Consider the following 25,337-nt stretch of genomic DNA (forward strand, 5'->3'; position numbering starts at 1 on the left):
CCTTCCACAAGCACAACTGCCATGTAAATAATCATCTAAAAGCCATTTTCTCTGGTAACATTTTTTAGAAGAATGATAAGATGGCATGTGTGACTGCAGACCATCTCAGCCACCCACAGGAGCGGATCAGACAGTTACATTAACTTTTTTATATCATTATTTGCTATTGAGTTGAGAGGGAAAATTCCTTTTCCAAACAATTTTTATGGGTAGTCAGCATATCCTGGGCAAAGATTAAGATCCATGTCAAGTAGATTACAGAGCATTTTGGGAAGTTCATGTGTCATAAATCTCTCAGATTAGAAATTTTGAGAAAACAGCATAAAGCAGCAATGACGCTTGCTGATAAGAACAAACTGAACCCTTTTAAAGAGCAACAATTCCTGAAAAGTCAATTATGCAGTGCCATTTTTAAAAGTAGTCAAGTTGAGGCAGAACATGACAACGCACCAGACATTACCAGCAGCAAACCTTATCTCAGTCCCAGGGGAGTGGGGCAAGACAAAAACATTAGGTTATGTGTAATATCATACAATCAAATCAAAACAGGTTGACTAAAGGAAAACTGAGGTTTGTGCAGCTACTGAAACCATGAGCTCAGTCAAATGACAGTGTATACTTTAGACCGGTTTCCTCTTATCTTCCAAATGCAATCCAAGGTGCTGATCACAATCTGCTGAAACCCTAAAAAACCTGTGCTGTAGTTAACAAAAACATCTCCCATGGTAAGTTATGAATACCCGGCACTTCTAGGCATCATCCACGGTGTTAAAATTCCCTTCCAGCAGCAAGAGATACCTTGCAAGAAAAGTTCAACTCTTCAGAAAGTGCATCCTCTGGAACACGGATCCCCTGGGCCCTAAGGATCCTCAGGATCATACCAGTCAGCTCCATCTTCTTTTTGAGTTTAAAACGTGAACTACTGTAAAGGCTTCAGGGCCTAAGAACAAAGTGGCTATGTGAGATCAGGGCTTTCAAGTTGGGTTTTATTTATTTATTTATCTATGTGCTTCTGTAAAAGCTAGCCTTTAAGGAGCCTGGCAGCTTTGTCCTTCTTAACAGGAGCTCTCTTACTAGTTCCAGGGCCTGGTGGGAATATGAGATGTTTCTACTCTGAGATGTTACCTAACACTAACTCAGTTTGAAGTCCTGATTTTCCCTGCATTTTCCTTAGGGCAAACCAGAGAGCAGACCTAAAACCTAGCACCTTCACCTTGAGATGTATATAATACAAATTGGCAGGTGATTTAGTGCCTTCTACTCCATAGGCTAGATTCTTTACAGCAATTTAAATAAATTATTAGCAAATTACATGATTTTTCATGTCACTGTCTAAAGGTATTACTATATTTTTTTTCTGTACAGATTACAACCCAGCTGTTGAATCACAGCAAGAACAAAAAAGCCCCTAAAAACTTATCACAGAAAGACAACCTAGTGACAAAAAAGACAGCCTTGCCTAGTTCTCAGGAGTTAACTGGTTTACCAGAAACTTTGCAAAATACATTCTACCTGTGGTTCATGTTTCTCATGGTCCATAAGAAAACAAGAACTATGAAGTAATATAATGTGGAAACACAGAATGAACGGGACTTCACACATCAAGAGCACCTTTTCCTTACTGTTTTCTGATATTAGAGAAGTTCCTTTGTGTTCAGAACAAAAGCAAGAAACAAACCAAAACTTGAATCTTCAACTTGTAGGAGAAAGAGCTGGCTTTATCTCCAAGTGGGAATGATCCTTTAAGGTTCCACTTCAAGAATGTGTAATGAAACTAGACCAGTTACTAGGCTTTGAAGATTAATTGAAACTCTACAAAACAGCTGTTGACAAAAGGCAAAGTTCAGCTTTTCCTCCGGCTTAAGTCACAAAGAAAACTACCCTGAAATTAAGTTCTGGCATATTTTACAGTATAAATGTAACACATACAATTTCTGTACTGGGGCAAAGCTCCAGCTGCTACATACTACTTGTTCAAAGCGCAATCAGCTTTTCTGAGGAGACTTAGCTCAACTGGGCGCTGCCTAAAGCAACTTGTACGGAAGGAAAAATGTAAGTGATATAAAACACTTCTAAAGACAAGCAGTGTAGCTTTATTCTGTACTAAATATAATTCAGTAATGTAGTTTTCCCCACTAGAAAACACAAAGAACAGCAACAGATTCAGCTGGTTTTCCTCTCAAGTCCACAGGTTCACCATCCAGGTACACTGCAAAGTGAGAGAACTGTGGTCTGCCAGAATCACCAGTTCCTTTTCAGCTACCTAAACTATTAAGGTATGTATGTATATTCTGAACTCAAGCTACCAAAACAGGGTGACCCACTCAAAGCTGAGAATAGCTCTCAACACCTTCTCATAACCTGTAGGCAAAACCAAACATAGAATAGGTTGTAGTTCTGTCAAATAGCTACATCCTCTTTGGCATTCCTAAAGCACCAACTACGTTTGTGTGCAGATGCCAATACTTATTTTATAAATCTGGAATGGTGGTGGAAGATTATCTAATAGCGCATTTTCCGTATCTTGATCCTAAATCATACCTTGTTTTGAGTGATTGTCTTCTGCCTTTATGTCTGAGGTAATTCATTTTGGTTTTCCAGACATGGGATATGCGCTTTCTTCAGGTATGTGCTGTATTATCACTTTGAATGAAAATAATGATGACTCTGGTGTTAAAAGACAGAACTTTGATAAGCTACCTCCAGTCAAATAAAAAAAAAATCAAACTGAGTGCTAAAACCTATGCTTAAAAAGGAAGCCACTGAAAACCCTGTAATTAAATGTTCACTCTCAGCTTATGCTTTCCTGACTGGCTTTCCTACCTGAGACAGGCATCAGAGGGACAGATGTGGGGAAACCAAGAAAGTGACTGTATATGATGATCAAGATAAAAAGAGAGAGGGTTGAGAGTCAAATAATGTAAGAAGGGGGGGGGCGGGGGGAGGGGGGGAGGCAAAGGAGAGCCTCAAACAAGGCATCTCTGACACCATTTCCCAAAGACATATTAAGAAAACAGCAAAAATGCCACCTGGCACCTCTCTGTCTGGACACAGAACAGAAGAAGAGAGTGGAAAGAGGTCTTACCCCACTGTTGGGATTCCCCCAGTCAAGCTTCCTTTCATGGTGCTGTGGGTGTACAGCTTGACAGAGCCTGGCAAAGGTCAATGGTGAGTTCCTTAATGTGGTGAGTATATTAAGCAAGACAGACCCAGTATGGCTGTCCTTTCATCATCACTCAACCCAGTGAGTTTATTAGGGAAATGCTGAACAAAACCTCAAGCATCTCCCCTTTTACAGCTAAGATTTCATGAATCAGGAAGTTTTCTGGGCAACTGCAAGACTACTGTAGGAGAAGGAATATTACTAATAACATAATGGATCCCACACGTGGTAGGAAAAAAAACCCAAACATCAAAGCATATATGCCCTTACAGAGCAACAGCAAAGAACCATGGTAAGTTTGTAATGTAGGCTATGCAAGGGTAGGATAGGATTATGAGTAAGTCTTCAGAAAGCTCCTTTTCCAAAACCAAGGTGAGAAAATCTACACAGCATAGTACGAGGAGCAAGCCCATCAGCTGAGATCAGGAATCAGTGGGTGTCTGCTGCACAGCTGCAATAATTTAAGGACAAAGCACCAATCACAACTGTACATTAGAATTTATATATTACAACCTGGAAAAGATAAAAGACCACAATCACCAGCATGAATGTTACCACTGCAAAACAAAGATGAACAGCTTTTGTAGAAGGAAGACAATTCAGGGTCATTTTGGTGTTAACAATTTTTAACACAACAAAGAAATTATAACCAAAAACCCAAATTTCAGTGTCACGCTGTCCTGGTTTGAGCAGTAGCCGTCATTTTTCTCCTTGGTAGCTGGTGCAGTGCTGTGTTTTGACTTTCGGGCTGAGAACGGCTGCTGATAGCAAGTATGTTTTGAGTTACTGCTCAAATGTTTGGTTTGTCCAAGGCCTTTTCTGAGCTCATGCTCTGCCAGGGAGGAGCGGAGGCCGGGAGGAAGCAGAGACAGGACACCTGACCCAGGCTAGCCAAAGAGGTATTCCATACCATAGCACGTCATACCCAGGATGTAACCGAGAGACGCGGGAAGGGTTGGAGCTCTGGGGATGGAGGAGGTATTGGTCGGTGCTCGGTTGGGCAGGGTGGGGTGAGTTATAGGTCGGTGGCTGGTGAGGTGTTGTATTCTCTTCACTTGTTATTGGCTTTATCATTATTATTTGTAGTAGTAATGGCAGTAGTGATTTGTGTTATACCTTAGCCATTAAACTGTTCTTATCTCAACCCATGGGAGCTACATTCTTTGGATTCTCCTTCCTAACTCTCCAGGAGTTAGGGGACTGAGGGGGGAGAGTGAGTGAACGAGCTGTGTGTGGACTTGGTTTAAACCATGACACACGCAGAAAACAAGCATTCAGATAAATCAAAGCAGTTCTCTACGGTGAAGGAAAGCAGTAATTTCCTCACACCTTATATATTCTATGTGCCGATGATACGTTTTTTAACCTTGTCATATCATTGGACTCAAAAGCTGATAAGAAAGGACATGAAATAGTAACATACCCATTTCAAATATCCTGACAAGAGTAGGACATGCAATCCTAGAAAAAGGTCCAAGAAATAACTTTGCTTTAAGATCTTTAAAGAAGAAGTTGTTCGATTTGTTCACAGAAATGCCATTAAACTCCTCTCTGGTATGTATAATCAATGGGCTTTGCATCTCAGAATTAGATTGACTATATGGTATAACATTAACTGATCAGTGAAAGGGTTATGCATATGGAAATAGTAAATTGAGAAGAAAAAAATCTATCCAGACTGGGGGAAAAGCTCAGAAGTTGTGGCTCAGTCATGACTGGAATCAGATAAGGAGAAATGGGGACATTTAAAATTGGAAGATTTTGGGGGCCATTTAAAATCAGAAGATTGAATGGAAGAGGATTGAATTGAATTGGATAGGATTACAAAGGGGAGGCTTTCCAGGGGATTTTTTTATACCTCTATGAGCTTATTCAATAAACCAAAGGACTTAATCTATGGAGAGGGTAACTCTTCATTAATAATATGACAATATAAATGCTTTTTTTGATGCATAAGATTAACTTGGCAGTCTGAGTAACTAAATAGTGATAACTCTTTTGGAAGAAAAAGGGCCATGGCAATGACTTGTATAAAAACTAAGCAATACAAAAAGCAAAAATGCCACACTTACAGCATAGAATAGAAGGACTTTGTTTATCACTGCAAAGCCTAGAGGTGTAAAAATGTCAGCTGGTGCCAAATCAGAAGGCTCATTAATGCCTGGCAGTACAGAATCTCTTACCACCTCACTCTCCCCACCAGGAATAGGCATGCTTTGGGACTGTGCCTGCTCTGATGTTCCCCGATGAAAAGTTATTAGATCCCCAAACCCAGGACTTCTGGTACTCATCAGCCTTGTGTGGAAAGAGTTCATAATTATCCCATAGACAGTAATGCAAGACAGTGATGAAGTCTGAAAAGCTCCAGACTTGTCTGGGTGTGTGTATCTCAGACAATATTACTGACATGATGACAGTTTCCCAGAATCAACCTACAGGATAAGGACAGCACACACACAAAAATAGCACCTGTACATAAACTGGAGGGTTTGCAATTTTAACTAGACAGTGTACTATTTAGTACAAGAAGCACTAGCAATGCTGTGACTTGCACAAGTAATATCAGGGGAAATTAGTTAATGTGAAGGCAGCATCAAGACATGGACATCCTGTATATTTCCTCTGAAGCTTTATGGACAAAAGTTACCCAATATGTGATAGTATTCAACAAAAGAATGCTGAACTTGAAAAACCAACCTGAAGAAGTGTACCATGGTGAACTTCATCTTGGGGGGACACTATCAGGAGGGCTGGATACTAACAAGTACACACAGCCTGATGTCTAAGACCAATGTGAAAGGCTTATTCACAAAAGCAAAAACCTAGTTCTGCCTTTCCTAACACTGTAATTGCAACAGGTGATTACAGAAGACTTGCAGGGAACCTCATGGGATTACTGTTGCTATCATTAACAAGATTTTTTTTTCTGTAAAAAAGTCCCAAAGCGTTTCAGCACTCACCAAAGAGGTTTTGAATGGGAAGTGATAGCACCTTTGTGTAGGCAGAACAAGAGGAGGAAAACCCAGTGCATTGCTTCCTTAATCAGAATATAGTCCCTGTCAACAAAAATACCCAGTGATACAGCAAGAATTTTACCAAGTGCATGGGCTACCAAGCAGCTGAAGTGAAAGCTCTTAAATCATAAATTCAAGGCTGTATATCACATTTCCCTTCTTATCCATCTTCATAAAACAAACAGGGAGAAATCTTCTAAACCAGAGCCTGGTATGCTAAGAATTTTGTATGAGGGTGCACATACCTCACACAAAGGCAAAATGAACACTGCAGTGGACATGTAATCACACTAGGAATGCTTCTGATCAGCATTAGCAAGGCAAACACTTTGTCATGCAGCAGGCTAGAGCACGAAACTCAAGTGAACATTAGAGTTTACACTTCAATTCTTCCTGATATTAGTCTGAATGGAAAGGCACCACACTACTGAGATTCATTTTTTTCTCTTAATTACTTGATGTTTATTCTTTACACTACTGTAGGTGGGAAATTGAAACCAAAAGAAACATGCTAACAGAAAAAAATACACATACAACCCTGCAATATCCCCCTGTGCATCCATCAGTGGAAACATAGTTGTCACAACTACAGACTCTGTTTATACATTATGGCCCAATCCTGTGGGTAACTAAAGTATCCACATAATCCAACAGAAGCCAACAAGCATAATAACTGCATAGCCACACAAATAAATGTTTGCAGGTTGAGTTTGACAAGAAAAATACATTATCTCAGGCCTCTTAACTAGCTATTCCAACTAAACAAATTTTAGCAATGCACATGTTTCCACTAATTGAGATATGGACACCATGTAAGATGACCATCACCTTCTGAAGACTGAGGAGCTCCCTTCAGGCCTTTGTTTTGTGCGAGATATCAGATCAACACAGTGGAAAACCAGCAGCTGACCAACTTAATTTTATCTAAACCAAAGTATGGTAACAGCCTTTTAATAAAATGGCAGACATTTGTGCTAAATAGATATTACTCATTTCTTTCTTACCTGTATTTTACACAGTGGTCACTCTGGAAGCTGCAAAATCCCTAACACAGGTAACAACTTTAAAGAGACAAGTGAAGTGTATGTATCTATCCTTTGTATAGGAAAAGGAAAGTTACACACCTAGCTGAACAATTTAAAGATACACTAACACTGCTACATGTGAGAACTAGGACAAATTAAATATATAAACAAATAGCAACATATGAAAAATAGACTCCCAGAGTCAATTCTCCTTCATTCAGGTGCAAGGCAGAGACGCAGGTTTATCATCAATTCCCTTTCTGCAGAACAGGTCTGAATTATTTCACTGAAATCCATGCACCATTTCTGGGGAAAGTTAGGGGCATTAAGAAGGGGATTCAGAGAGGCCTGTGTGCCAACTGAAAAGCTGCCTCAATTAGCCCAGATGAAACGAGAAAGAGAGCAACTCAAGCCCTATCTTATCTCTTTCTGGGACTTAGATACATTTCTTTCAACTACTGGAAGGACTTCAGTCAAAATTCAAGATTTCAGCTCAATTTTCTAAAACACAGCTGAAGGGCACCTCTCTTATCAACTGTAGATGTGTGTCCAAAACGTCCAGGTGACACAGGGTGATATCCTACTTGTTTGTCTGTGGGGTCATATTAATATTAAACTATCCCATGCAAAGAGCTGCACGTCGCTGCCAGCTGCTGGAAGGGATGGAGCCCCATCCAACCTGTGTGCACCCACAGGATCCAGCCCGGCAGGTGAGAACACCGGAGGAATTCCTGGCCGCATGTCCTGACACTGGCTGTGACAAGGTGCCATGCGGCTCGGCACTGTTGAGAGGCAGACAGCATGGGACCTGCCCAAAGCAGGCTTTGAAGTGCCTGAGGAGTGCCAATGGCAAAAGCTGTGGTGCCTGGGGACCTGTCTGTGAGCACAGCCAGCAGCTCTATGGGGAAAGATTTAAGGGTTTTGGACCCAGGTGCCTGCAAGAAGAATGCCCCAAGAATCCTGAGTTAATTTCTACTGCAAACAGCTGGCTAGCACTTCTAGATATAATCTGACATTTCTTTTAGAACAAGCATTTTGCAGGTGAACTCATCAGATCCACCGTGAGTACATGAACAGAGGGGATGATGAGAGCATTCTGCAACCCTAACTGCAGCAATTGCTGTTCAAGGATATGAAGATGAAACTAACCTCACGGTGGGTTGTGGGAGAACTGGAACACAGAGAAATACATGACTTTTTAATTAAACAGAAGAAGAATAAGAATAAAGAATATGTCTCATCACTTTGAAAGGCTGAGCAAACACAGCCATCCCCTACAGTAAATAAAAACATATTTAAAGAAATACTTTCTTCACACAGAAATACTAGAAAGTACTGGGTTTCCTTTTTGTTCCAACCTTCCTTTCTCAACAGTTATTTTGCTGAGGATTCATATGCTCTTGCTTAAAGACAGCACCAGCTACCCGTAGAGGAAGCCCACCTCCTACCAGAGCCAGGAAAAGACCCCCAGGGCTGGCAAGGGGCACAGTCAACCCTTTACCTGTGTACAAACTTTTCACTCAACCATAGCACATGTGTTATTAGAGAGATCCAGAGACTGAAACAGGCCATCTGTTAAAGAGCTCAACATATTATTAACTACAAATGAAAGCTAAGACCTTAAAAAGCATCAGCACAGGACTGAAACTGACTTTTTTAAAAGCCATGGGGAGCTTACCCTTGACCTTGAGGGAAGAAGGGTTGGGTAAGCTTGGGTTAACTGTGAGTCCTTTTGAAAATCCCAGGCCAGGTGGTGAAACACTAAGATTAAGAAGGCTGACAGAAGAAGTGGTGCATTAATGGCAATTTATTCCCCTTGACCCAATGCATTAAAGCTTATTTCCTGCACACATAAACTGTATATTATAAATCAGCTTCTCTAAATGTAGATTGGAAGAAACACAGAAGCTTTGCTTCAGTTCACAGCAGAGGTGTTTGTCAAAACAGGCATACAACTTGTTGCCAATACATCAGTGTTATGAGGCAACACAAATCCATTCACAGACAAAGCAAGAGCATGAAGAAAACTTACTACAAAGATCAGACATTATACTGAAACAATGGTCTGGTGGCTAAAAAAGCAACAAGATTGGTTTTCTGTTTACACAGACAATTGCCAAATAGATAAAAATTGGCTTTAAAAGTCTTGTATACAAAACCATAAAGATAAACTAACAAGATAAACCACAGCTGCTTCACTCTGAGGTAACAGCTACTGATATTCAGGTGCTCTAGTTCTCATTCATATAAACATATACATGATCATAAACAAATCTGGAAGGAAAGCTTAGCTGCATATGGCAACACAGGCAGGGCTTCAAGATACAATAATCATATACAATTAACATTTCAGTCATCAGTGGCAAGACCTTTGTCCTGTTCTGGTCAACCAGATTCTGCCTTCTGACTTTACTGGAGTTCACCTTTCACTGTGAGGCACTAGTTAACATTTTTACTGACTCCGGATGGCCATGCAGCCTCCAGAACACGTTCAAATTATGGTGGGTGTGTTTGCTGCTTGGTTGTGGGCTTTTATAAACAGCCAAATTCAGAGGCCAAATTTAGGAAAGATAATAGATTTTCCTCATGAAATGGAAATACTAAAATTAAACATTTTCAGACAGAGCGACAAGGCAATTCTGGAAGAGCTAAAAGAAGGGCTGGCCAGCTCTGAAGGACAAGGTTGATGAAGAAAACTTTCATTAAAAGAAGTCTACAAAGTCTTCAGTAGGAAGGTCTCCCAGTTACTTGGGAGCATATATTAGTGTTTATCTATGGTCCACAAGGACCATTAATTAGTATCAACAGAATGTCTATACTGATGACACAATGCAAAAATAACAACTGTGTCTTGTTTTTTCATGTTTACAAGTGGCTTTATCATGCTGCAGGTCAAGTCCTTACATGAAAGTTTTACAGTCTATTCCAGAAAACAATTTTATTCTCTGTACAAAGCTTTTTCAATGGTTCCCTTGCCACACCCTGAAACAAGACCACCAGAGGAAAGCTGGCAACAATTAACAAAAGATCTCAAGGATCACAGAGGACTGTAATTGTGCATGGTTTTGGGACTATAAGACACTGACACAATTTTATCATACTGTGATGCAAGTTGAAGAGGAAATTGAACAGACAATTAAGATTATTTTGTCTAATGGAAAACTACAGGTAGTGAACTCTGTAAGCTATTTAGAATGAACATACCCCAAGATGAGAAACAGTACTATAAACTCTGGGAAATAGAAAGACTTAAATAATAATAAATAATTTTTTAAAGGCATTTATGTGCATGCAACAGCATCCCTGATATGATGCACATCTACATCTATTTTGCAGGTGTTTATGGGCAAAACTGCCTCATCCACTGGGCAGAAAAGAGTGTGTTTATATTAGCAAGCAGTATGGAGCAATAGGAGAGACCCTATAGATGACACAGATGGTGCTAAGAATCTGCTGTTCAGACTCTACAAAGCTGGAAGGCTTCACTTCTAACTGGCTCTAGTCTATGGACACTGTGAACACCCAGAGCACATCTTCCTGTTTAGACTCACCCGGAAAAAAAAAATCTAATTCAAATATTCCAATTCATTTAAAAAGCACATTAATAATCTGAACTGGAAGTCATGCATACATATCCAAAGTGTCCTATGTCATCACTAGTTGTATATGGATTAAAAACTCACATACTGAGTATGATACCAAGTTTACAGAATCACAGAAAAATTTAGGTTGGGAGGGACTCGCAAGGCTAGCTTCAAAGTCTCATCAGGACTGCTACTGCCGAGTGTTGACTGTCGCCAAGCATGGAGATTCCACAGCCTATTTGGGCAGCCTCACTTGAGCCGCAACCCTGGGTGGCCAGTGCTTAACCTGTCTTGTCATATTTTTTTTTTCTTATATCCTTATATCAGAATTTCCCTTGCTACTACCTGTGGCCACCACTCCTTTTCCTTTTGCTGCACACCTACGGGAAGAGTCTGACTCCACCTTTTCTGAGTTTACTTGGCCTTCTCCAAGAACAAACTCAGTTGTCTCAGCCTCTGTGTTTCATGTTAAAGTAACCACTTCAGTGCTGCTCCACAGGACTGTAGTTTGTCAATGTTTCCCTTGTACCAACACAGCATTTTAAATACAGACCCCTAGTACCAAGTACAAGGGAATAATAACTTCCCTCAGCCTGCTGGCTTTGCTCTTTCTGATGCAATCCTGTGTGTGATTAGTCTTCGTCATCACACTTGCTTTCTATCAAGACATCCAACTTCTTTTCTGCAGAATTGCAACCCACCAGTCCGTGTCCATCTAGCATTATACTGTGGGAATTCTGTATCCCAGGTGCACAGCTTGACACTTCTGCTGAACGTCATGAGGTTCTTGGTGGCCCATTCATCCAGCTTTCTGGGATCCCTCTGAGAGGCAGTGCCACTCTTATGTGGCACTCCAAGGCCTGGAGTCATCCTTTGCATTAGGCACAGCTCAGAAGATCCCAGAACACCAACTAACAAGTGTGCCAACAAAGTTAATTCACCTAAAAGCTTCCTGAAGATGCAGTTCCTCCCATCACCCAAGCCACCGTCAAAAAGGTTAAACAGGATCAGTCCCACTGTCAGCCCTGAGGAGCTTGACTTGAACTAGCCTTCAGTTAGATGGATACTGAACCACCAATCACCCATTCAGCCCTTTTCTTCCCAGCTAGCCACAAGAATGGTATGAAACTGTGCTGAAAGCCTTGCTGAAGTCAATTAAATGACATACTTTATCACAAAAGGCAAGAATCAGGTTGCACAAGTCTGATTTATCTGTGGTAAACCCAAGCTGACTGTTCCCAGTCATGTTACTGTACTTCGTGCATCTGACTTACCACAGCCTAACAAACATGACAGAAAACAGTCTCTCAAAGACATAGGCTGGATCCCTCAGCACTCTCAAACACATTCCATTCAGCTCCGTGGATTTGCATATGTCCACTCTATTCAGGTAGTTCCTAACTAAATTACCTTCTACTATAAACATAATCTCCCTTATCCAAATTCCATTACTAGGCACACAGACAAGGGCCAACACAGTGCAGACTTCATATATGAAGACACAGCCTTTTCTATGACCTTATTCAGGGGTTGCCTTAGTCTTCCTTCCACTGCCAGTATACCTGTAGAAGCCCGCCTTGTTGCCCTTCATATCCTTGAATGGTTTCAAACTCAGATGAGCTTTTCCCTTCATAACTCTATCCCTAAAAGCCCACAGAATGCTTCTGTATTGCTCCCGGGTAGCCTGTTCTCACTTCCACCTCCTAGACAATTCCTCTTTGAATTTCAACTCAACTGGGAAGCTTCCCTTTCAGCCAAGCTGATCTCCTTCCATGCCTGATGCTTTTCCAGGACCAATTTTGTGCTTTGATAAAGTTTTCCCTGACGATTAGTTAAGTCTCCCTGGGTGCTTTTTGCCTTCAGAACTGTCTCCTACAGTGTCCCATCAACTAGTTTTATGAACAAGCAAAAGTCCAGGACCTTTACACTGCTACTTGCTTTCCTCTCTTCTCCCAGTATCTTAAACTTGAGCACTGCATGATAACTGCAGCCAAGATGGATATAAACAAACACATTCCTAGACAGTTGTTCTTTGTTTGTGGGTACCCAGGCCAGTAGAGCACCTCCCTTAGTTTCTGCATTGTCCTGGGTTCAGCAGTAGCAGTCATTTTCTCCTTCTCAGTAGCTGGTGCAGTGCTGTGGTTTTGACTTTCAGCCTGGGAACAGCGCTGATAACCCCAATGTTTCTAGTTGCTGCTCAGTAATGTTTACTCTGATCAAGAACTTTCTGAGCCTCATGCTCTGCCAGGGAGGAGGGGAAGCCAGGAGGAAGCAGAGAAGGACACCTGACCCAAACTAGCCAAAGAGGTATTCCATACCACAGCATGTCATGCCCAGTATATAAACTGGGGGCAGTTACCTGGAAGGATTTGATCACTGCTGGGTCGGGCTGGGTATCAGTTGGTGGGTGGTGAGCGGTTGTGTTCTCTTCCCTTGTTATTTCCCTTATCATTATTATTATTGGTGGTAGCAGCAGTGGTTTGTGTTACACCTTAGTTACTGGGCTGTTCTTATCTCAACCCGAGGGAGTTACATTCTTTCGATTCTCCCCCTTGTCCCTCCTGGAGTTGGGGGAGGAATAGGGGGAGTGAGAGAGAGGCTGTGTGGCTGGGCTTAAATCACAACATGCATCTAGGACATTCATCAAGATATTGCCCTTTCTGCTTTCCAGAAGCCTCCCTGGATTGCTGTACTGTGTCACACTCCCAATAGACACCAGGGCTGTTAAAGATTTCCTGAGAACCAGGGCCTGCAATAGCAACACTCTTTTAAGAAGGCTTCATTGGATCACAGGGAAATTCAGGTTGGAAGACACCTCAGGAGGCTTCATGTCCAACCTCCTCTTGAAAGCATGGTCAGCTCTGAGATCAAACTATGTTGTTCAGTATTCTATTTAGATGGGTCTTGAAAACCTCCATGGATGAAGACTGCTCAACCTCTCTGGGCCCCTGTTCTGCTTCTTGATCCCACTTATGATGAAAAACTCTCCTTAGAGCCAGTCAGAACCTTCCGTTTCAACTAACACCCTTCACCTCTCATCTTCCTGCTATGCACTGCTGTGTAGAGCCTATCCCTGTCTTCTCTTTATATCCTCTTTGTAGGTACTGGAAAGCTGCTATCTTCCCTTCTCCAGGCTCTACCTCCTTTCATTTGGGAAGCCCTATAAAAGATGCCACACGATGTCTCTCTTATGGAGCTCCCTTCTGATCCTAATCCATAAGCTCTTGATCAGCCTGTTGCTCAGGGAATAGTAAAGCTCTGTGCATTCAAGACACTCTACTGCAATGGCAACCTTGTCTAAGAACCTGAGGCCATGCACTATGTCACTGCAGTTGTGTGAACTATCCTGCTATGGCTCTGCAAATCCAACAACACCACAGTGCTGCAACTGTGCAGACCTCCTGGGCAAGACGCTTTTTCCCGCCACTATAGAGTTGATCCCACCTGTCCCTAGCAGCCCCCATTTCTTGAAAAGGTGAAAAAAGTCCCATGGTCATAAGAGTCCAAAGTGCTGCCATGACATCAGATGCAAAGACAGATGCGAATATGCAGGATGGAGTCCCTCTGCCCAGGTTTTTCCCCTTGAATTGCAGAGTGGAGAACACTGATTGGGCTCCACGACTTCACATGGGATCTCTGAACCCTATAGTCATCCTTAATCTGCTGAAGTACTACTGGTGCCCACACAAGAGTCACAAAGTCTGATGCTTGGCCAGGCCTTGGCATCCTCTGTGATATCCTGGATCCAGTCACAGGGGAAACAGCAAACTTTGGAAGTCATTAAATCTGGTCAGCAGATGGATGTCTCCATTCCCTACACCAAGGAGTCTTCAATCTCAGTTAACAACATTTTCCTCTTCGCAGCACTGGTTATGAATAGTCGATCAGGCACAGCTGGCCCAAACACCTCTTTTGCCAGAACTCACTCCTCCTCATCTGTTTCCAGGGACTGTATTTTTATTATTAAATCTATATTGTTACTAGCCTCACACATTTGTGTTACTGAGGATGACACCAAGTAGGGTTGTATCTTTCTATTAGCTTACTTGAAAGAAACTGTTGAAGATTGGGCAGGAAACACTACAGGTCTTAACAGCAGTGCAAGAGATTTGGGCTTCTCAAAGTGAAAACCATAGATGTAAGCAGCACAAACACAGCTGCTTATTAACACAGTGAAAAAGCAACAAAGCAAATATTCTTTAACTGTAAAAAAAGGAGAAAATCTTACATTCATACACACATTAAAACCAAAATACATAACACAGAACACTCTGTAGAACCAGGGCAGTTAATTACCTGTCCATGTCATGATGCATGCTGTTAATATTGAGTGTGGACACAAACCTTCAGTGTCAGACTTCACAGATCTCGCTGCAGTCAGAACACAGCCACAGCCATAAATGTAACACCCAATTTTCAGGGAAGATGGGAATGTGGAAAAGAGTTTGGAAAATTCTCCTATGAGGATGCCTTTGAATCTCTGCAGAGAACATTTTCTATAGCTTCCAGGACTGGGATGTGGCACAAGGGCATTCCTTCATCTCCAGGTCTATCCAGTGTGGCCAAGGCTGCTAAGCCCATCCCTTTCCTTCAGACATACACAGCAGGAAACTCCCCCTTCTGCCACTGGACTATACAAGAAAGGGGAGGGAAAGAGAAGAAAAAAACCACTGTCTTCTGCCACCATTTTAGAGAAAAGGAATTAATCAGCTGCTCTCCTATCTGACATCCAAATGGAAAAGGCAAAGACCAGGCTGTTTCCTCACTGCATTAGACATGAGAGGAAGCAAGACAGGAAGAGGGCAGGAAGCAGCCAACAAAAGGTAAGAAGAGACACTAAACTTTCCCATGTCCTAATGCTGTTGCATTTGAATCTTATTTCTTAGAAACCTACAATCCAGCTGTGTAAAAAGGACTTTGAGAAAGCAGGGAGGGGGGAGGTAGTGTGTGCTTTCTCAACAGAAGTACATATTTTGCTTTGTTTTGTATTTGTATACCTCGTCCAAAGGATTACACAATACAAAGCTTTATATAGCTATATGAGAACACACGCTCCCCACACATCCAGGGAAAAACCCCAAACATACCAAAATCTGTTCACATAAAAAAACACAGAAGTTTAACAGGACCCTAATGCAGACTGCTGATGAGGCACCACAACAGCAGCAAAATCAAGCATTAGAAAATATTCCTTGCTTAGTTGGGAGAGAACAGCTTTTCCAAGACAATTCTGTGTAACTCCATGCCCCAAATTCACTAAGTGTTCCCAGACAGCGACAGCTGCTGCAGGACTCCTTTGGCAAATGCTGTATCTCAGACTTTTTCTCAGTATGCTGTGATTTCCTGTGGAATGGAGAAATCATCTAAGCTACTAAGAAGTGCAGTACTAACACTTTTAGAAGTAAATAATTTTACAGCAACATACAGTACAGAGAGAAATATAATAATTGGGCAGAGGAATTTCTGAGCAGAGAGAGATCAGAAAAACATTCTGAGCAAGAAACACCATGGAAGATTGTATTTTTTTATCCAGTGCAAAAAATGTTGGGTAACTGCTTGCCATTCCTAGAAAGAACGGAATTCTGTTGCCAACAGCTGCAGTTTTTCATAGGAATTATAATACTAGATTGAAGATTTATGTTCCTGACAAAGGCATAAAGTTATCCAAACTAGGGCAGAAAAAGCAGAATAGTCTTTTCCCAATGAAACAGACCCACATTATTTTTGTTAACCCTTACCACAGCAGAAGTTTTGATCTTCAAAACCAGGAACTCATGCTGTGGTTGAGGTTTATAGCGATTAAGTCTTGCAATGGACAGGGTGAACTGTTTTATCATGGGTTCTTAGACAAGTAAGGAACACAATTTATCATCTTAAAATCAAAGTCACAGATACTTACCTCCAAAAAGCCACAGCTTTATATTTTCTTCTTGAAATTTTGGGGTTTGACAATGATGCTTTCCCTGCTTTAAGAAAAGGCTTTCCCAGAGCTCTGGCCATCAGACAGATCCATATGAGATCAGAGAAAGGTGACCCTAGGCGAACGACTTTGTGCATAAAGTAAATAAGGAAGGGAAAGGAATCTTGGGTCTCTTTGCTGCAATTACACAGATGCGAGTGGCCCCAGCTGTCTGCACGTCGCTCTCCTGGTTCCCATAGAAAAACTATTCCTCATGCTCTGCAGGATTAGGGTGTTCTGTGTTCCTTGAAACTACAGCAGATAGCAGCATACAAAATTCTTTTAAGTCAACTAACGTTCAGCAACAAGACTCAGGATGCCGCAGATTTTAAAGTGCAATTACTTACATGTAGCCAAACAGCACACTCCGGATTGAATCCTGAGCCAATTTACAGTTACATTCTATGCTACTCCTTACACAAGTTAGGAATCAATAAATACATTTCCTCAGAAGGATTTGCCCAAAGGCTCCCAGTGAGTCAGTGGCAGTGTCTTGTTTATGTCTCAGACTTTGTCTTCCATTTCACAGCTGCTTGGTCCATCAGATCTGTTTACACTACATCACCAAAAATGTTTTTATTTCTGTCTTTCTGAAGTCCCTGTTTCGTCCAGTTGGTTTGTTGTTTGGGGTTTTTCTGGTTTGGGCTTGTTTGGTTTTTTTTTACTAGGGGAAGAAAACAAATTAAAAGCTTCTCAACAATTACAGTTGTGATTTATTTTATTTTTAACTGGGATACAACAAACTGTATATATCAACTGAAGCAAAGATAGAAAGCCTGATCTCTTTGAACAAAACACACAATAATCCAAAGGTCTGCATTTAAAAATCACTATGCATGTGCCAGTTTTCACATTCAGATACAGCAAACCTAATAGTCTACTTTTACTGACTTTAAAAGTCTTACGTGTAGCCAATGAGAAGTGGAAGACTACAAAATAAAACCTTCCTTCACAGAAAAACTTGCCAAGTGTCCTTAGTCCTGCAAAAACTGAGGATATTTTGCTTGAGTAAACAGAATTTTAATTTAGCATAAACAAGTGAACAGCAGGCATGCCATTTCCATAAATATGCACGATTCAATGGAAAAAAAAAGATTTAAAAATCTGGGACCATAAAACCTACTTTGATTTTAAAGTTTTAGGGCCTAAGAAAAAGGTAAAGTGTATGCGCAGGCTTATTTCAATATAAATGGATCCTTGAAAAGAAATTGAAACTGACAAATCACCATTTGTAAGAACTGTTTCAAATAGGGCAGAAGTTATCTAGCATGGCACTAAGGAACATATTTAATTTTAAGTATGCTTATAGTTTTTTTAGAGCCAATGGCTTTTTCCATGCTTAAGGCCAAGCATTTGCTCAAGTATTCTGCCTAGACAAAAGCTTACAAGTTTGTTGTTTAGAATGCAACGCAAGGCTTTTTATTCCAAACCATATTTCCTTGCATGTAATCAGCACTGATGATGCAGCCGTAGCTTCCAATTCATTCCAGGGTGCACTCAGCATATATTAGGGCACAGATGGTGCTCTCTTTGGCTTCTAAAGAACACGCCTAAATATATAGAAAAGAAAAAAAATCCTTGGCAAGCTGCCTCTTATCCTGTTCTTACACTCTGGATTGCCACAGTAAACTTAACAGTATTCTTTGATCTAATGTGGAAGCCTCTTCTAGTTTACACATAAAATTTGGCAATAGGATTATCAAGTACAGTCAGCCCACTCGAAACCAGAGAACCTGACAGACATAAATCCAGCACACTAGCCACAAGCAATCAAGAACAGGAACAAGTAATCCACACAACAATCAAAAGAACAAAAATCAGAAGCATTTTTTCTAGTAAAAAAATAATACTCCATGGCTGTGTTTGCTTTTCTAGAACTGTATGGATTATTCAACAGCTTAACCAGCAATGAGCAAATGAGCAGCCTGATTTGTAAGGCAAATAAAGAGCATTAGCATGACGGGATTTGTCATAACAGCCTGCAAGGTCTTTACCAGAACACACAAGTTTGCATTGTGCTGAGAACTTGCAGTATTACAGAAAAAAATGGGCAGCACAGGACATTTATTTCCCAAACTCTGAAAATTATTTACCTGTTACCAAGCAAGCATAAAGCTACCTCCATAGAGACACAACAGGAAGAGAAGATGTCACAATAGCCCACTAAAAATGTCCTAAGGTAGGATAATGTTAGATCTGTCCAGCAGATCTTGACAAAATGCTCCTGAGACACAGGAGATGGTCAGTGGGTCTTAGTCACCCACCTTCACAGGCTTTCAGTGTCACGCAAGGCACATTGACACTGGAAAACCATACATCATGTGCATCAAAATGCATATGACCAAACTCAAACAGCAAGAGTTGGCAAGCTTGAAGAAAGGCTATTCAGACTGCTTAGAAATCTTGCTCCCAAGTGAGGACTATTTTGCTATCTCAGTGGTAACATGAGGTTAGCAGCCACGACATGATGCCAGAGTCTAGGGCAAGAAATGTGCATTTTAAGCATCCGTCTTTATTCCAAAACAGCCCAACAACTGCACGCATAGGTTGGTAAAGAAATCACTTCTGAACAAACATCAGGTCCAGAAAACTAGTTTTAGAAGTACATGTAAATGTCAGAAAGCCAGAGATTTGACAAAATTGATTATATAACACCTACCAAATCAGTTAGCTCCTACATTTGTTTTACAACCAAGCAATGGCTAGTAATTTTGGAAGTAATGATCCTAAGTATTTGAAACGTGTTACATATAATAAATTAAATAACTCTAAATTAGCATATAGTACTAAATCAATGCAACATTAAAATCATAATAAAAGTAAGTAAATAAAAATTCTGATAACATGACCAATCCAGAAACAAGCCACTATAAAGCAAACATTAAACAAGCAATAATCAGGTGTGGATAGTGAAAAGTCTGTTCTGCAGCTAGTCAAAACTACCGAGTCTCTTCCCTCTGAGGTAATGGAGTCTGCATCCTCCTACATCACAGCCTCTCCCAGGGCAGCCTCTCCTATCATCTCCTGGTCTCCTGAAGCTCAACCTTGCTCATTGCCCAAATTTTGCAATACTTCCTGGTGTTTAGCTGACTTACAGGAAATGCAGTTTGTCCCCTTTTCTCAGTATCACTCTCCATATCCACACACCGCATAACTTGAAGTTCCTGGTACATTCAATACTTTCAAAATTACATCTTGAGAACAAGCTTCAAACTATCAGTAAAAATAATTCTGGCCTTACCTGCAGGATCTTGGACTGTTATTTCTTTACGCTTCATCACCAGCTTGTCCTTAACCCATGGGAACTCCTGCAAAGAATCCAAGAATGCATCAAAAGCCTTGGGTCCTCTGGTGGGGAGAATATCAAGGAGCATCATAGTTTTCCTCTGACTGGTGGTTTGGGCTTTTATTTCTTGAACGTGACTGTCCATGAGAATCCCTTCTTGGTAGAGATACTGAATAACAACTCCATCCACCAGCACCTCTCTGCAGAGCTCCAGGCGCACGGAGCGCAAAAGCTGCTTGTCTCTCGCATCCATCTGGCAACCTAAAGCAGAGAAAAGGAGTAAGGAAATGCATGAAGGTGAAAATACTTCAACCTTTAACATCCAGAAGTAATGTTTAATACCTGGCAACTTTTAGAAAGAATGCCAAACTCAGAATCATCAACCTGAGAAAACCATTAATAATCCCCACCATCTTATTTCTGCTCAGATTTCACCATCTCACAAGCTAAAATTCAGCCATTTCTAGGAAGTATGAGACAGGAAGAGAACTTCTGGCACTGTGAAGACCAGTCCTTTCCTGGAATAAAAACCATACCAAATAACTCCACTTACTAAGTGGTCAAGGTCCATACAAAGGGCAGCTACAGTATTTGCCAGTCCTTTCTTAAGGACCCAAAAAAAGGTAGAGAGATGTTACACCTGACCTCTGTTACTTGTGGCTCTGATGCTATTCCTGTTACAGCAGTGCCAGACATCATCAGCAGAGACAGTCAGCAGGTAGCTTTGGCCTACGCAATGTATTTTAATTTCAGGAGAGGTAAAAATGTCCCTTATGTACCAGGTCATTCTTCCCCCTGACTCATCCAGGAAGCCTGTTCTGGAACTCGACTGATCTGATGATGAGAAATTTTCTCTAAATTTCCACCTCAAATTTATCATCCCCCTGACTCATCCAGGAAGGCTCTTCTGGAACTCGACTGATCTGAGGATGAGAAATTTTCTCTAAATTTCCATCTCAAATTTATCCACCTTCTATTTATAAGCATTTGTTTTGCCAAAACTGTTCTTTAGCTTAAGTATCTCTTCTCCCTCCCTGGTGTTTAGCCTTCTAATGTGTTCACAAGAAGCAATCCGATGCCTTCTGCCAGCTTCCATTTCTCTTGACTAACACTCTGACTAGCCAAAAGCTGAAAAAGATGCATTTTATAGCCACTATATAGAAGAGGAACCAAGCTCCAGAGAGAAAAAACAGCTCACCCAAGACCATACCTGGAGTCCATGCCAGACCTATGAACTGAATCAAGATGTCCAGTCCTTAATGACAAATATAACCCTAGGCCCACTGATGGCACTTGAAAAGGAAAATTACAGAGTAATACAATTAAATACTTTCAGATGACTATATAATGAAGTCAAAAAACTGCAGCAGGTGTTGAGTGTGATTACCAAGAGAGTTTCTGATTATTAAACTAAAAGCTGCTGTTTGAACAGCTAGACCATGCAGAAACAGCACTTCATTCAGCTCAAGGATACAAGGAGAGGCAGAGATTTCCACAGCTTCTATAAAACACCTCCTGAAGCCTTTGTATCATCAGAGGTGCTGAATGATTCCCAGCACCCCATCAAAGGTTGGTTGGTTGGTCTGGTTGTTGAAATCTGAAGTTGGCAACCAACACAACATATAGGCATGTAACTGGCATCTTGCACAGGATGCAAGAGCATAGGACCACAAGAGCAGGACTGGAAAACCCTCTGATAAAGCCACTTTACAAAAACATTTCCCCTGAGTGCTGAAACATTGCTGGATGGCACCTAGTAAGTTTCTCATATACCAGAGCGAATATTGAGGTGCCTACCATGTGTCTAGGGGTGACTTGGGAATCAATCAAAAGCTATCCTGGCACATGTCCTTAAAAAATGCTGGTTTGCTAAATACTGCTCAAACATCAAACACCATCACAGAGTGAGATGAGATGGCTGCAAGCAAGGAGATGGAAAAAAGAGCAGGCAAGAAAAAGAACTGTATTTTCCCATTTCATACAATCTTGAATGGTTTGGGTTGGAAGGGTCCTTAATGACCATCCAGTTCCGACACCCCCTACCACAGGCAGGGACACCTTCCACTAGGCTAGGCTGCTCCAAGGCCTGTCCAGCCTGGCCCTGAACACTGCCAGGGACGGGGCAGCCACAGCTTCTCTGGGCACCCTATGCCAGTGCCTCAGCACCCTCATAGTGAAGAACTTCTTCCTAATATCTAATCTAAATCTTCCCTCTTTCAGTTTAAAGCCCTTCCCCCATGTCCTGTCACTACATGCCCTTGTAAAAAGTCCCTCTCAAAGATTTCTTCTAGGCCCCTTTAGCTACTAGAAGGCTAGTATAAGGTCTCCCTGGAGCCTTTTGCAGACTGAACAATCCCAATTCTCCCAGACTGTCTTCACAGAAGAGGTGTTCCAGCCCTCTGAGAATCATTATTTGATGTTAGGATGCTCATTTAGGACAGGTGAAGCTGAAGATTCTGTAACATACTACATTTACATTACTGTGAGCAATCATTCAGCTAAAGCAAAATTCAGGCAGCAGGTCCCCACCATTTCTCCTTTCAGGGATTCCCTGACTGCCCCTGAGCTCCCAAAGCACTTGCAGAGTCCAAAGCAGGCTCCCAGCAGCAGCTCCGAGGGCATTATCTCAACCCCAACAGTAAACTGTCACAGCTGCTATGAGGCTCTTGTGCTTCATGTTCTCACAGGCCACAGAGAATCCCCATTCAGGAGCTTCCTCACCCATGTGCCAGATGAGGACCACTGACTTCTCCAGTCACTGTATAGCACATGATGAGCTCCTCTTCTTCATGACCAAAGAGGTCAACACTTTTCAAAATAAGGCCCTTTCAAACCATCTCTGTTTGCACCTCGAGGCACTAGAAAATACCTATCAAGCCAGGAATCTGAAGGGCGAATTTCTGCTGAAACAGGCCTCTGGCTCACTGACTGCAGAGTGAGCGCAACTGAGGTTTTAAAGCCCTTAACACCAAGGTCATTGGCCCAGTAAATTTCCAGGATGGAGTGTACTGACTTTTAAAGATTTTTCTTTCTTCAAGTCTTTGTCAGCACAACACAGAATTAATTTAAATTAATTTTAATCACAGTCTATATCTAGGGAGCCAAAGTAAGCTCTAAACTTAATTTTCTCTAGTAATGCTGGTGCTAAAGTAAAAATATGAGGTGTCTGTTTACCCAAAATATATCTCAAACCTTACCCAGGCCCTTCTAAAAATATATATCTTCCATTGTAGAGACAAACTTAATACACACACACCCCCACCCTCCTGCTGCACCAGCAGAGTCCTTGACTCATGACCACACCAATACAGGCAGGTATGCATTTTTCCACACCTGACACAGCATCTGTCCACGAACAGGGATAAAACTTTCTAAAGCTTTGACCCTAAAGAGACCCCTTCTGATCCTAAAAAGCACATTCCCTTAGTTCTTGGCTAGAAACACTGGCATCTGCCCAAACTACAACTGCACTGGGGTGCTCATGACTGCGAGTGCGTTCCCTTGCGCCTGCTTTGCCACGACTAAGGTACCCCTGCCTAACCAATGGGTGCGTTTGGCTACAGACTAAACATCTACCCCCAAGAAGATCAAGTTCTGCTTTCAATTTCACCGTGGCCGAGGTCTGGCAGCCGCCGTTCCTGCAGCACCCAGCGCCCAGCTGCCCGACCTTCCGGTCCCTGCTCCCCGAACCTCCCGCCGCGGCCCCACCGTCAGGCAACCACACCACAGCCTCCCCCGAGCTTCCCCTCCGCCCTCCCGTCGAGCACAGCGGCTGCAGTAGGGGCGGGCGCTCCCGCCAGCCCGCGGCCCCCGCCGCCCCGGCCCGCCCCGCGGAAGCCCGGCCCCACAGTGCTGGGGCCGGCGCCGTACGGCCCCTCGGCACTACTCGGCCTGACGCCTTTACTTCTGCTGCCCCCTCGGCGGCGCCCAGGCAGCAGGAGATAGGGAGGGCCGGGTCGAGCTGAGCGGGACCACCAGTACTGCACCGCGGAGCTGGCGGGAGAAAGAGCGTTCGGGGCGGCGAGGGCTGTGAGGGGAGAGCACCCTCGGCCAGTACTTACAAGAGGGAAGTGGGGAGCTACACGGGGCACCCCAGCGCCCGCGAAGCCTGCGCGGGGAGCACCATCTTTGTTGAAGGCAAGAGGGCTTCGCCGGAAGCCGCCGCCGCCGCCCTGCTGCGGGCCGGCCGAGGAAGGGCCGCCACTGCCGGCCCCGCTGAGGACGGGGCGGGGAAGTGGGGGGGGGAGCGGCCGCCATGTCAGCTGTGGGCAGCGGGGCAGGGACGCGCGGCCGCGTCGTTCCCCTCCTCCCGGCCGGGAAGGTGGGCCTCGGGCGGGAGGCCTGCGCGTTAGGGTTTGGGGGTGCGATGGGAGCTCCGGTCGGACGAGGGGAGCGGACATGAGCCCGAGTGCGGGAGGAGCGGGTTCCTTCCGCGAGTTGCTGCTGTCACCGGTGTGTGTGTGTGTGTCTGTCTGTCTGTCTGTCTCCGCCAAGGGGGCTCCACTGCAGGGGTTTGGAGGAGCTGCTGTAGGCTCAGCATCTGGGTGGGTGGTTGGGGCGTGTTGTTTGTTTAGCGAGTGTATCTTAAATTAGAAATTACTAAACCCCTGAGTTTTCGTGACATTAGACACTGCTGATTTTATTAGTCGAGAGGGACGTCGCTTCCTAACTGCATGCATGTGCTAAACGAGACTTCATGCAGGTGCTGGTACCACCATATCACACACACAGCAATGTTATATCGAATGCTGTATATATTTAGCTCCATTACTATAATCTGAACAGCCTAAAAATGAAGAAACTTTCACCTATGAAAACTGTGCAGTAAGATCCAGCCTGTGCCTATCGCAGTGCTGTGGGCATGAGTGCACGTTCTCATAGATTAATCCATCTACTATCAAATACAAAAACATCTTTTTCACATCCTTTTATATGAATATTTGAAACGAAAGTACTGTAGATGAGCGAAAGCTGTGATTCATCGATCTGTAACAATAAGGTGGAGTCATTTCCTATCATATCATTGAAGAACCTTTCTCGATCCTCACATAGGCATCGGGTGGCTCGCGGGCTTGAGCAGTGTGAGCCCTTTCCTTTCCTGTCCGGATCGCGGTAACAATAAGAGGGAAAAACAAATACCAAGGTCCTGCAGTGATGGAACACACTACTTGGTAGCTGCAGGCAGCACCAGTGAGCCAGCCGCGGTCTGCTTCGCTGGCGAGTGCCTCCCCTCTGGAAAAGCCGGAAAGGTGGTTGCTGCAGCTGCTGCTAGAAATGTTGCCACCGTGTGAATCTCATTTGTACAG

At 42.8% G+C, this 25,337-nt stretch overlaps 1 protein-coding gene across 3 annotated transcripts in view; it reads right to left on the minus strand.

Moving 5' to 3' along the window:
* CRADD (CASP2 and RIPK1 domain containing adaptor with death domain) overlaps positions 1-24,317 on the minus strand; it is an 86,783-nt gene extending 62,466 nt beyond the window's left edge. The window contains exons 1-2 of one of the 3 annotated variants that reach the window (XR_004549613.1): positions 24,093-24,317; positions 19,987-20,292 (exon numbers count right to left, since the gene is read on the minus strand). Coding sequence is in view for 2 of the 3 variants with exons in the window: in XM_031043723.2 (XP_030899583.1) it covers positions 19,987-20,284 (298 nt within the window). In the remaining variant the exon portion in view is untranslated. Of the gene's footprint in view, positions 1-19,986; positions 20,293-20,676; positions 20,731-24,092 lie in introns of those variants that run through there. The other 2 variants (XM_031043723.2, XM_034062804.1) reach the window with 2 other exon arrangements.
* Between the last annotated feature and the right edge of the window lie 1,020 nt (positions 24,318-25,337).

The sequence above is a fragment of the Melopsittacus undulatus genome, chromosome 5, assembly GCF_012275295.1.
Source record: "Melopsittacus undulatus isolate bMelUnd1 chromosome 5, bMelUnd1.mat.Z, whole genome shotgun sequence".
Taxonomy (NCBI): Eukaryota; Metazoa; Chordata; class Aves; order Psittaciformes; family Psittaculidae; genus Melopsittacus; species Melopsittacus undulatus.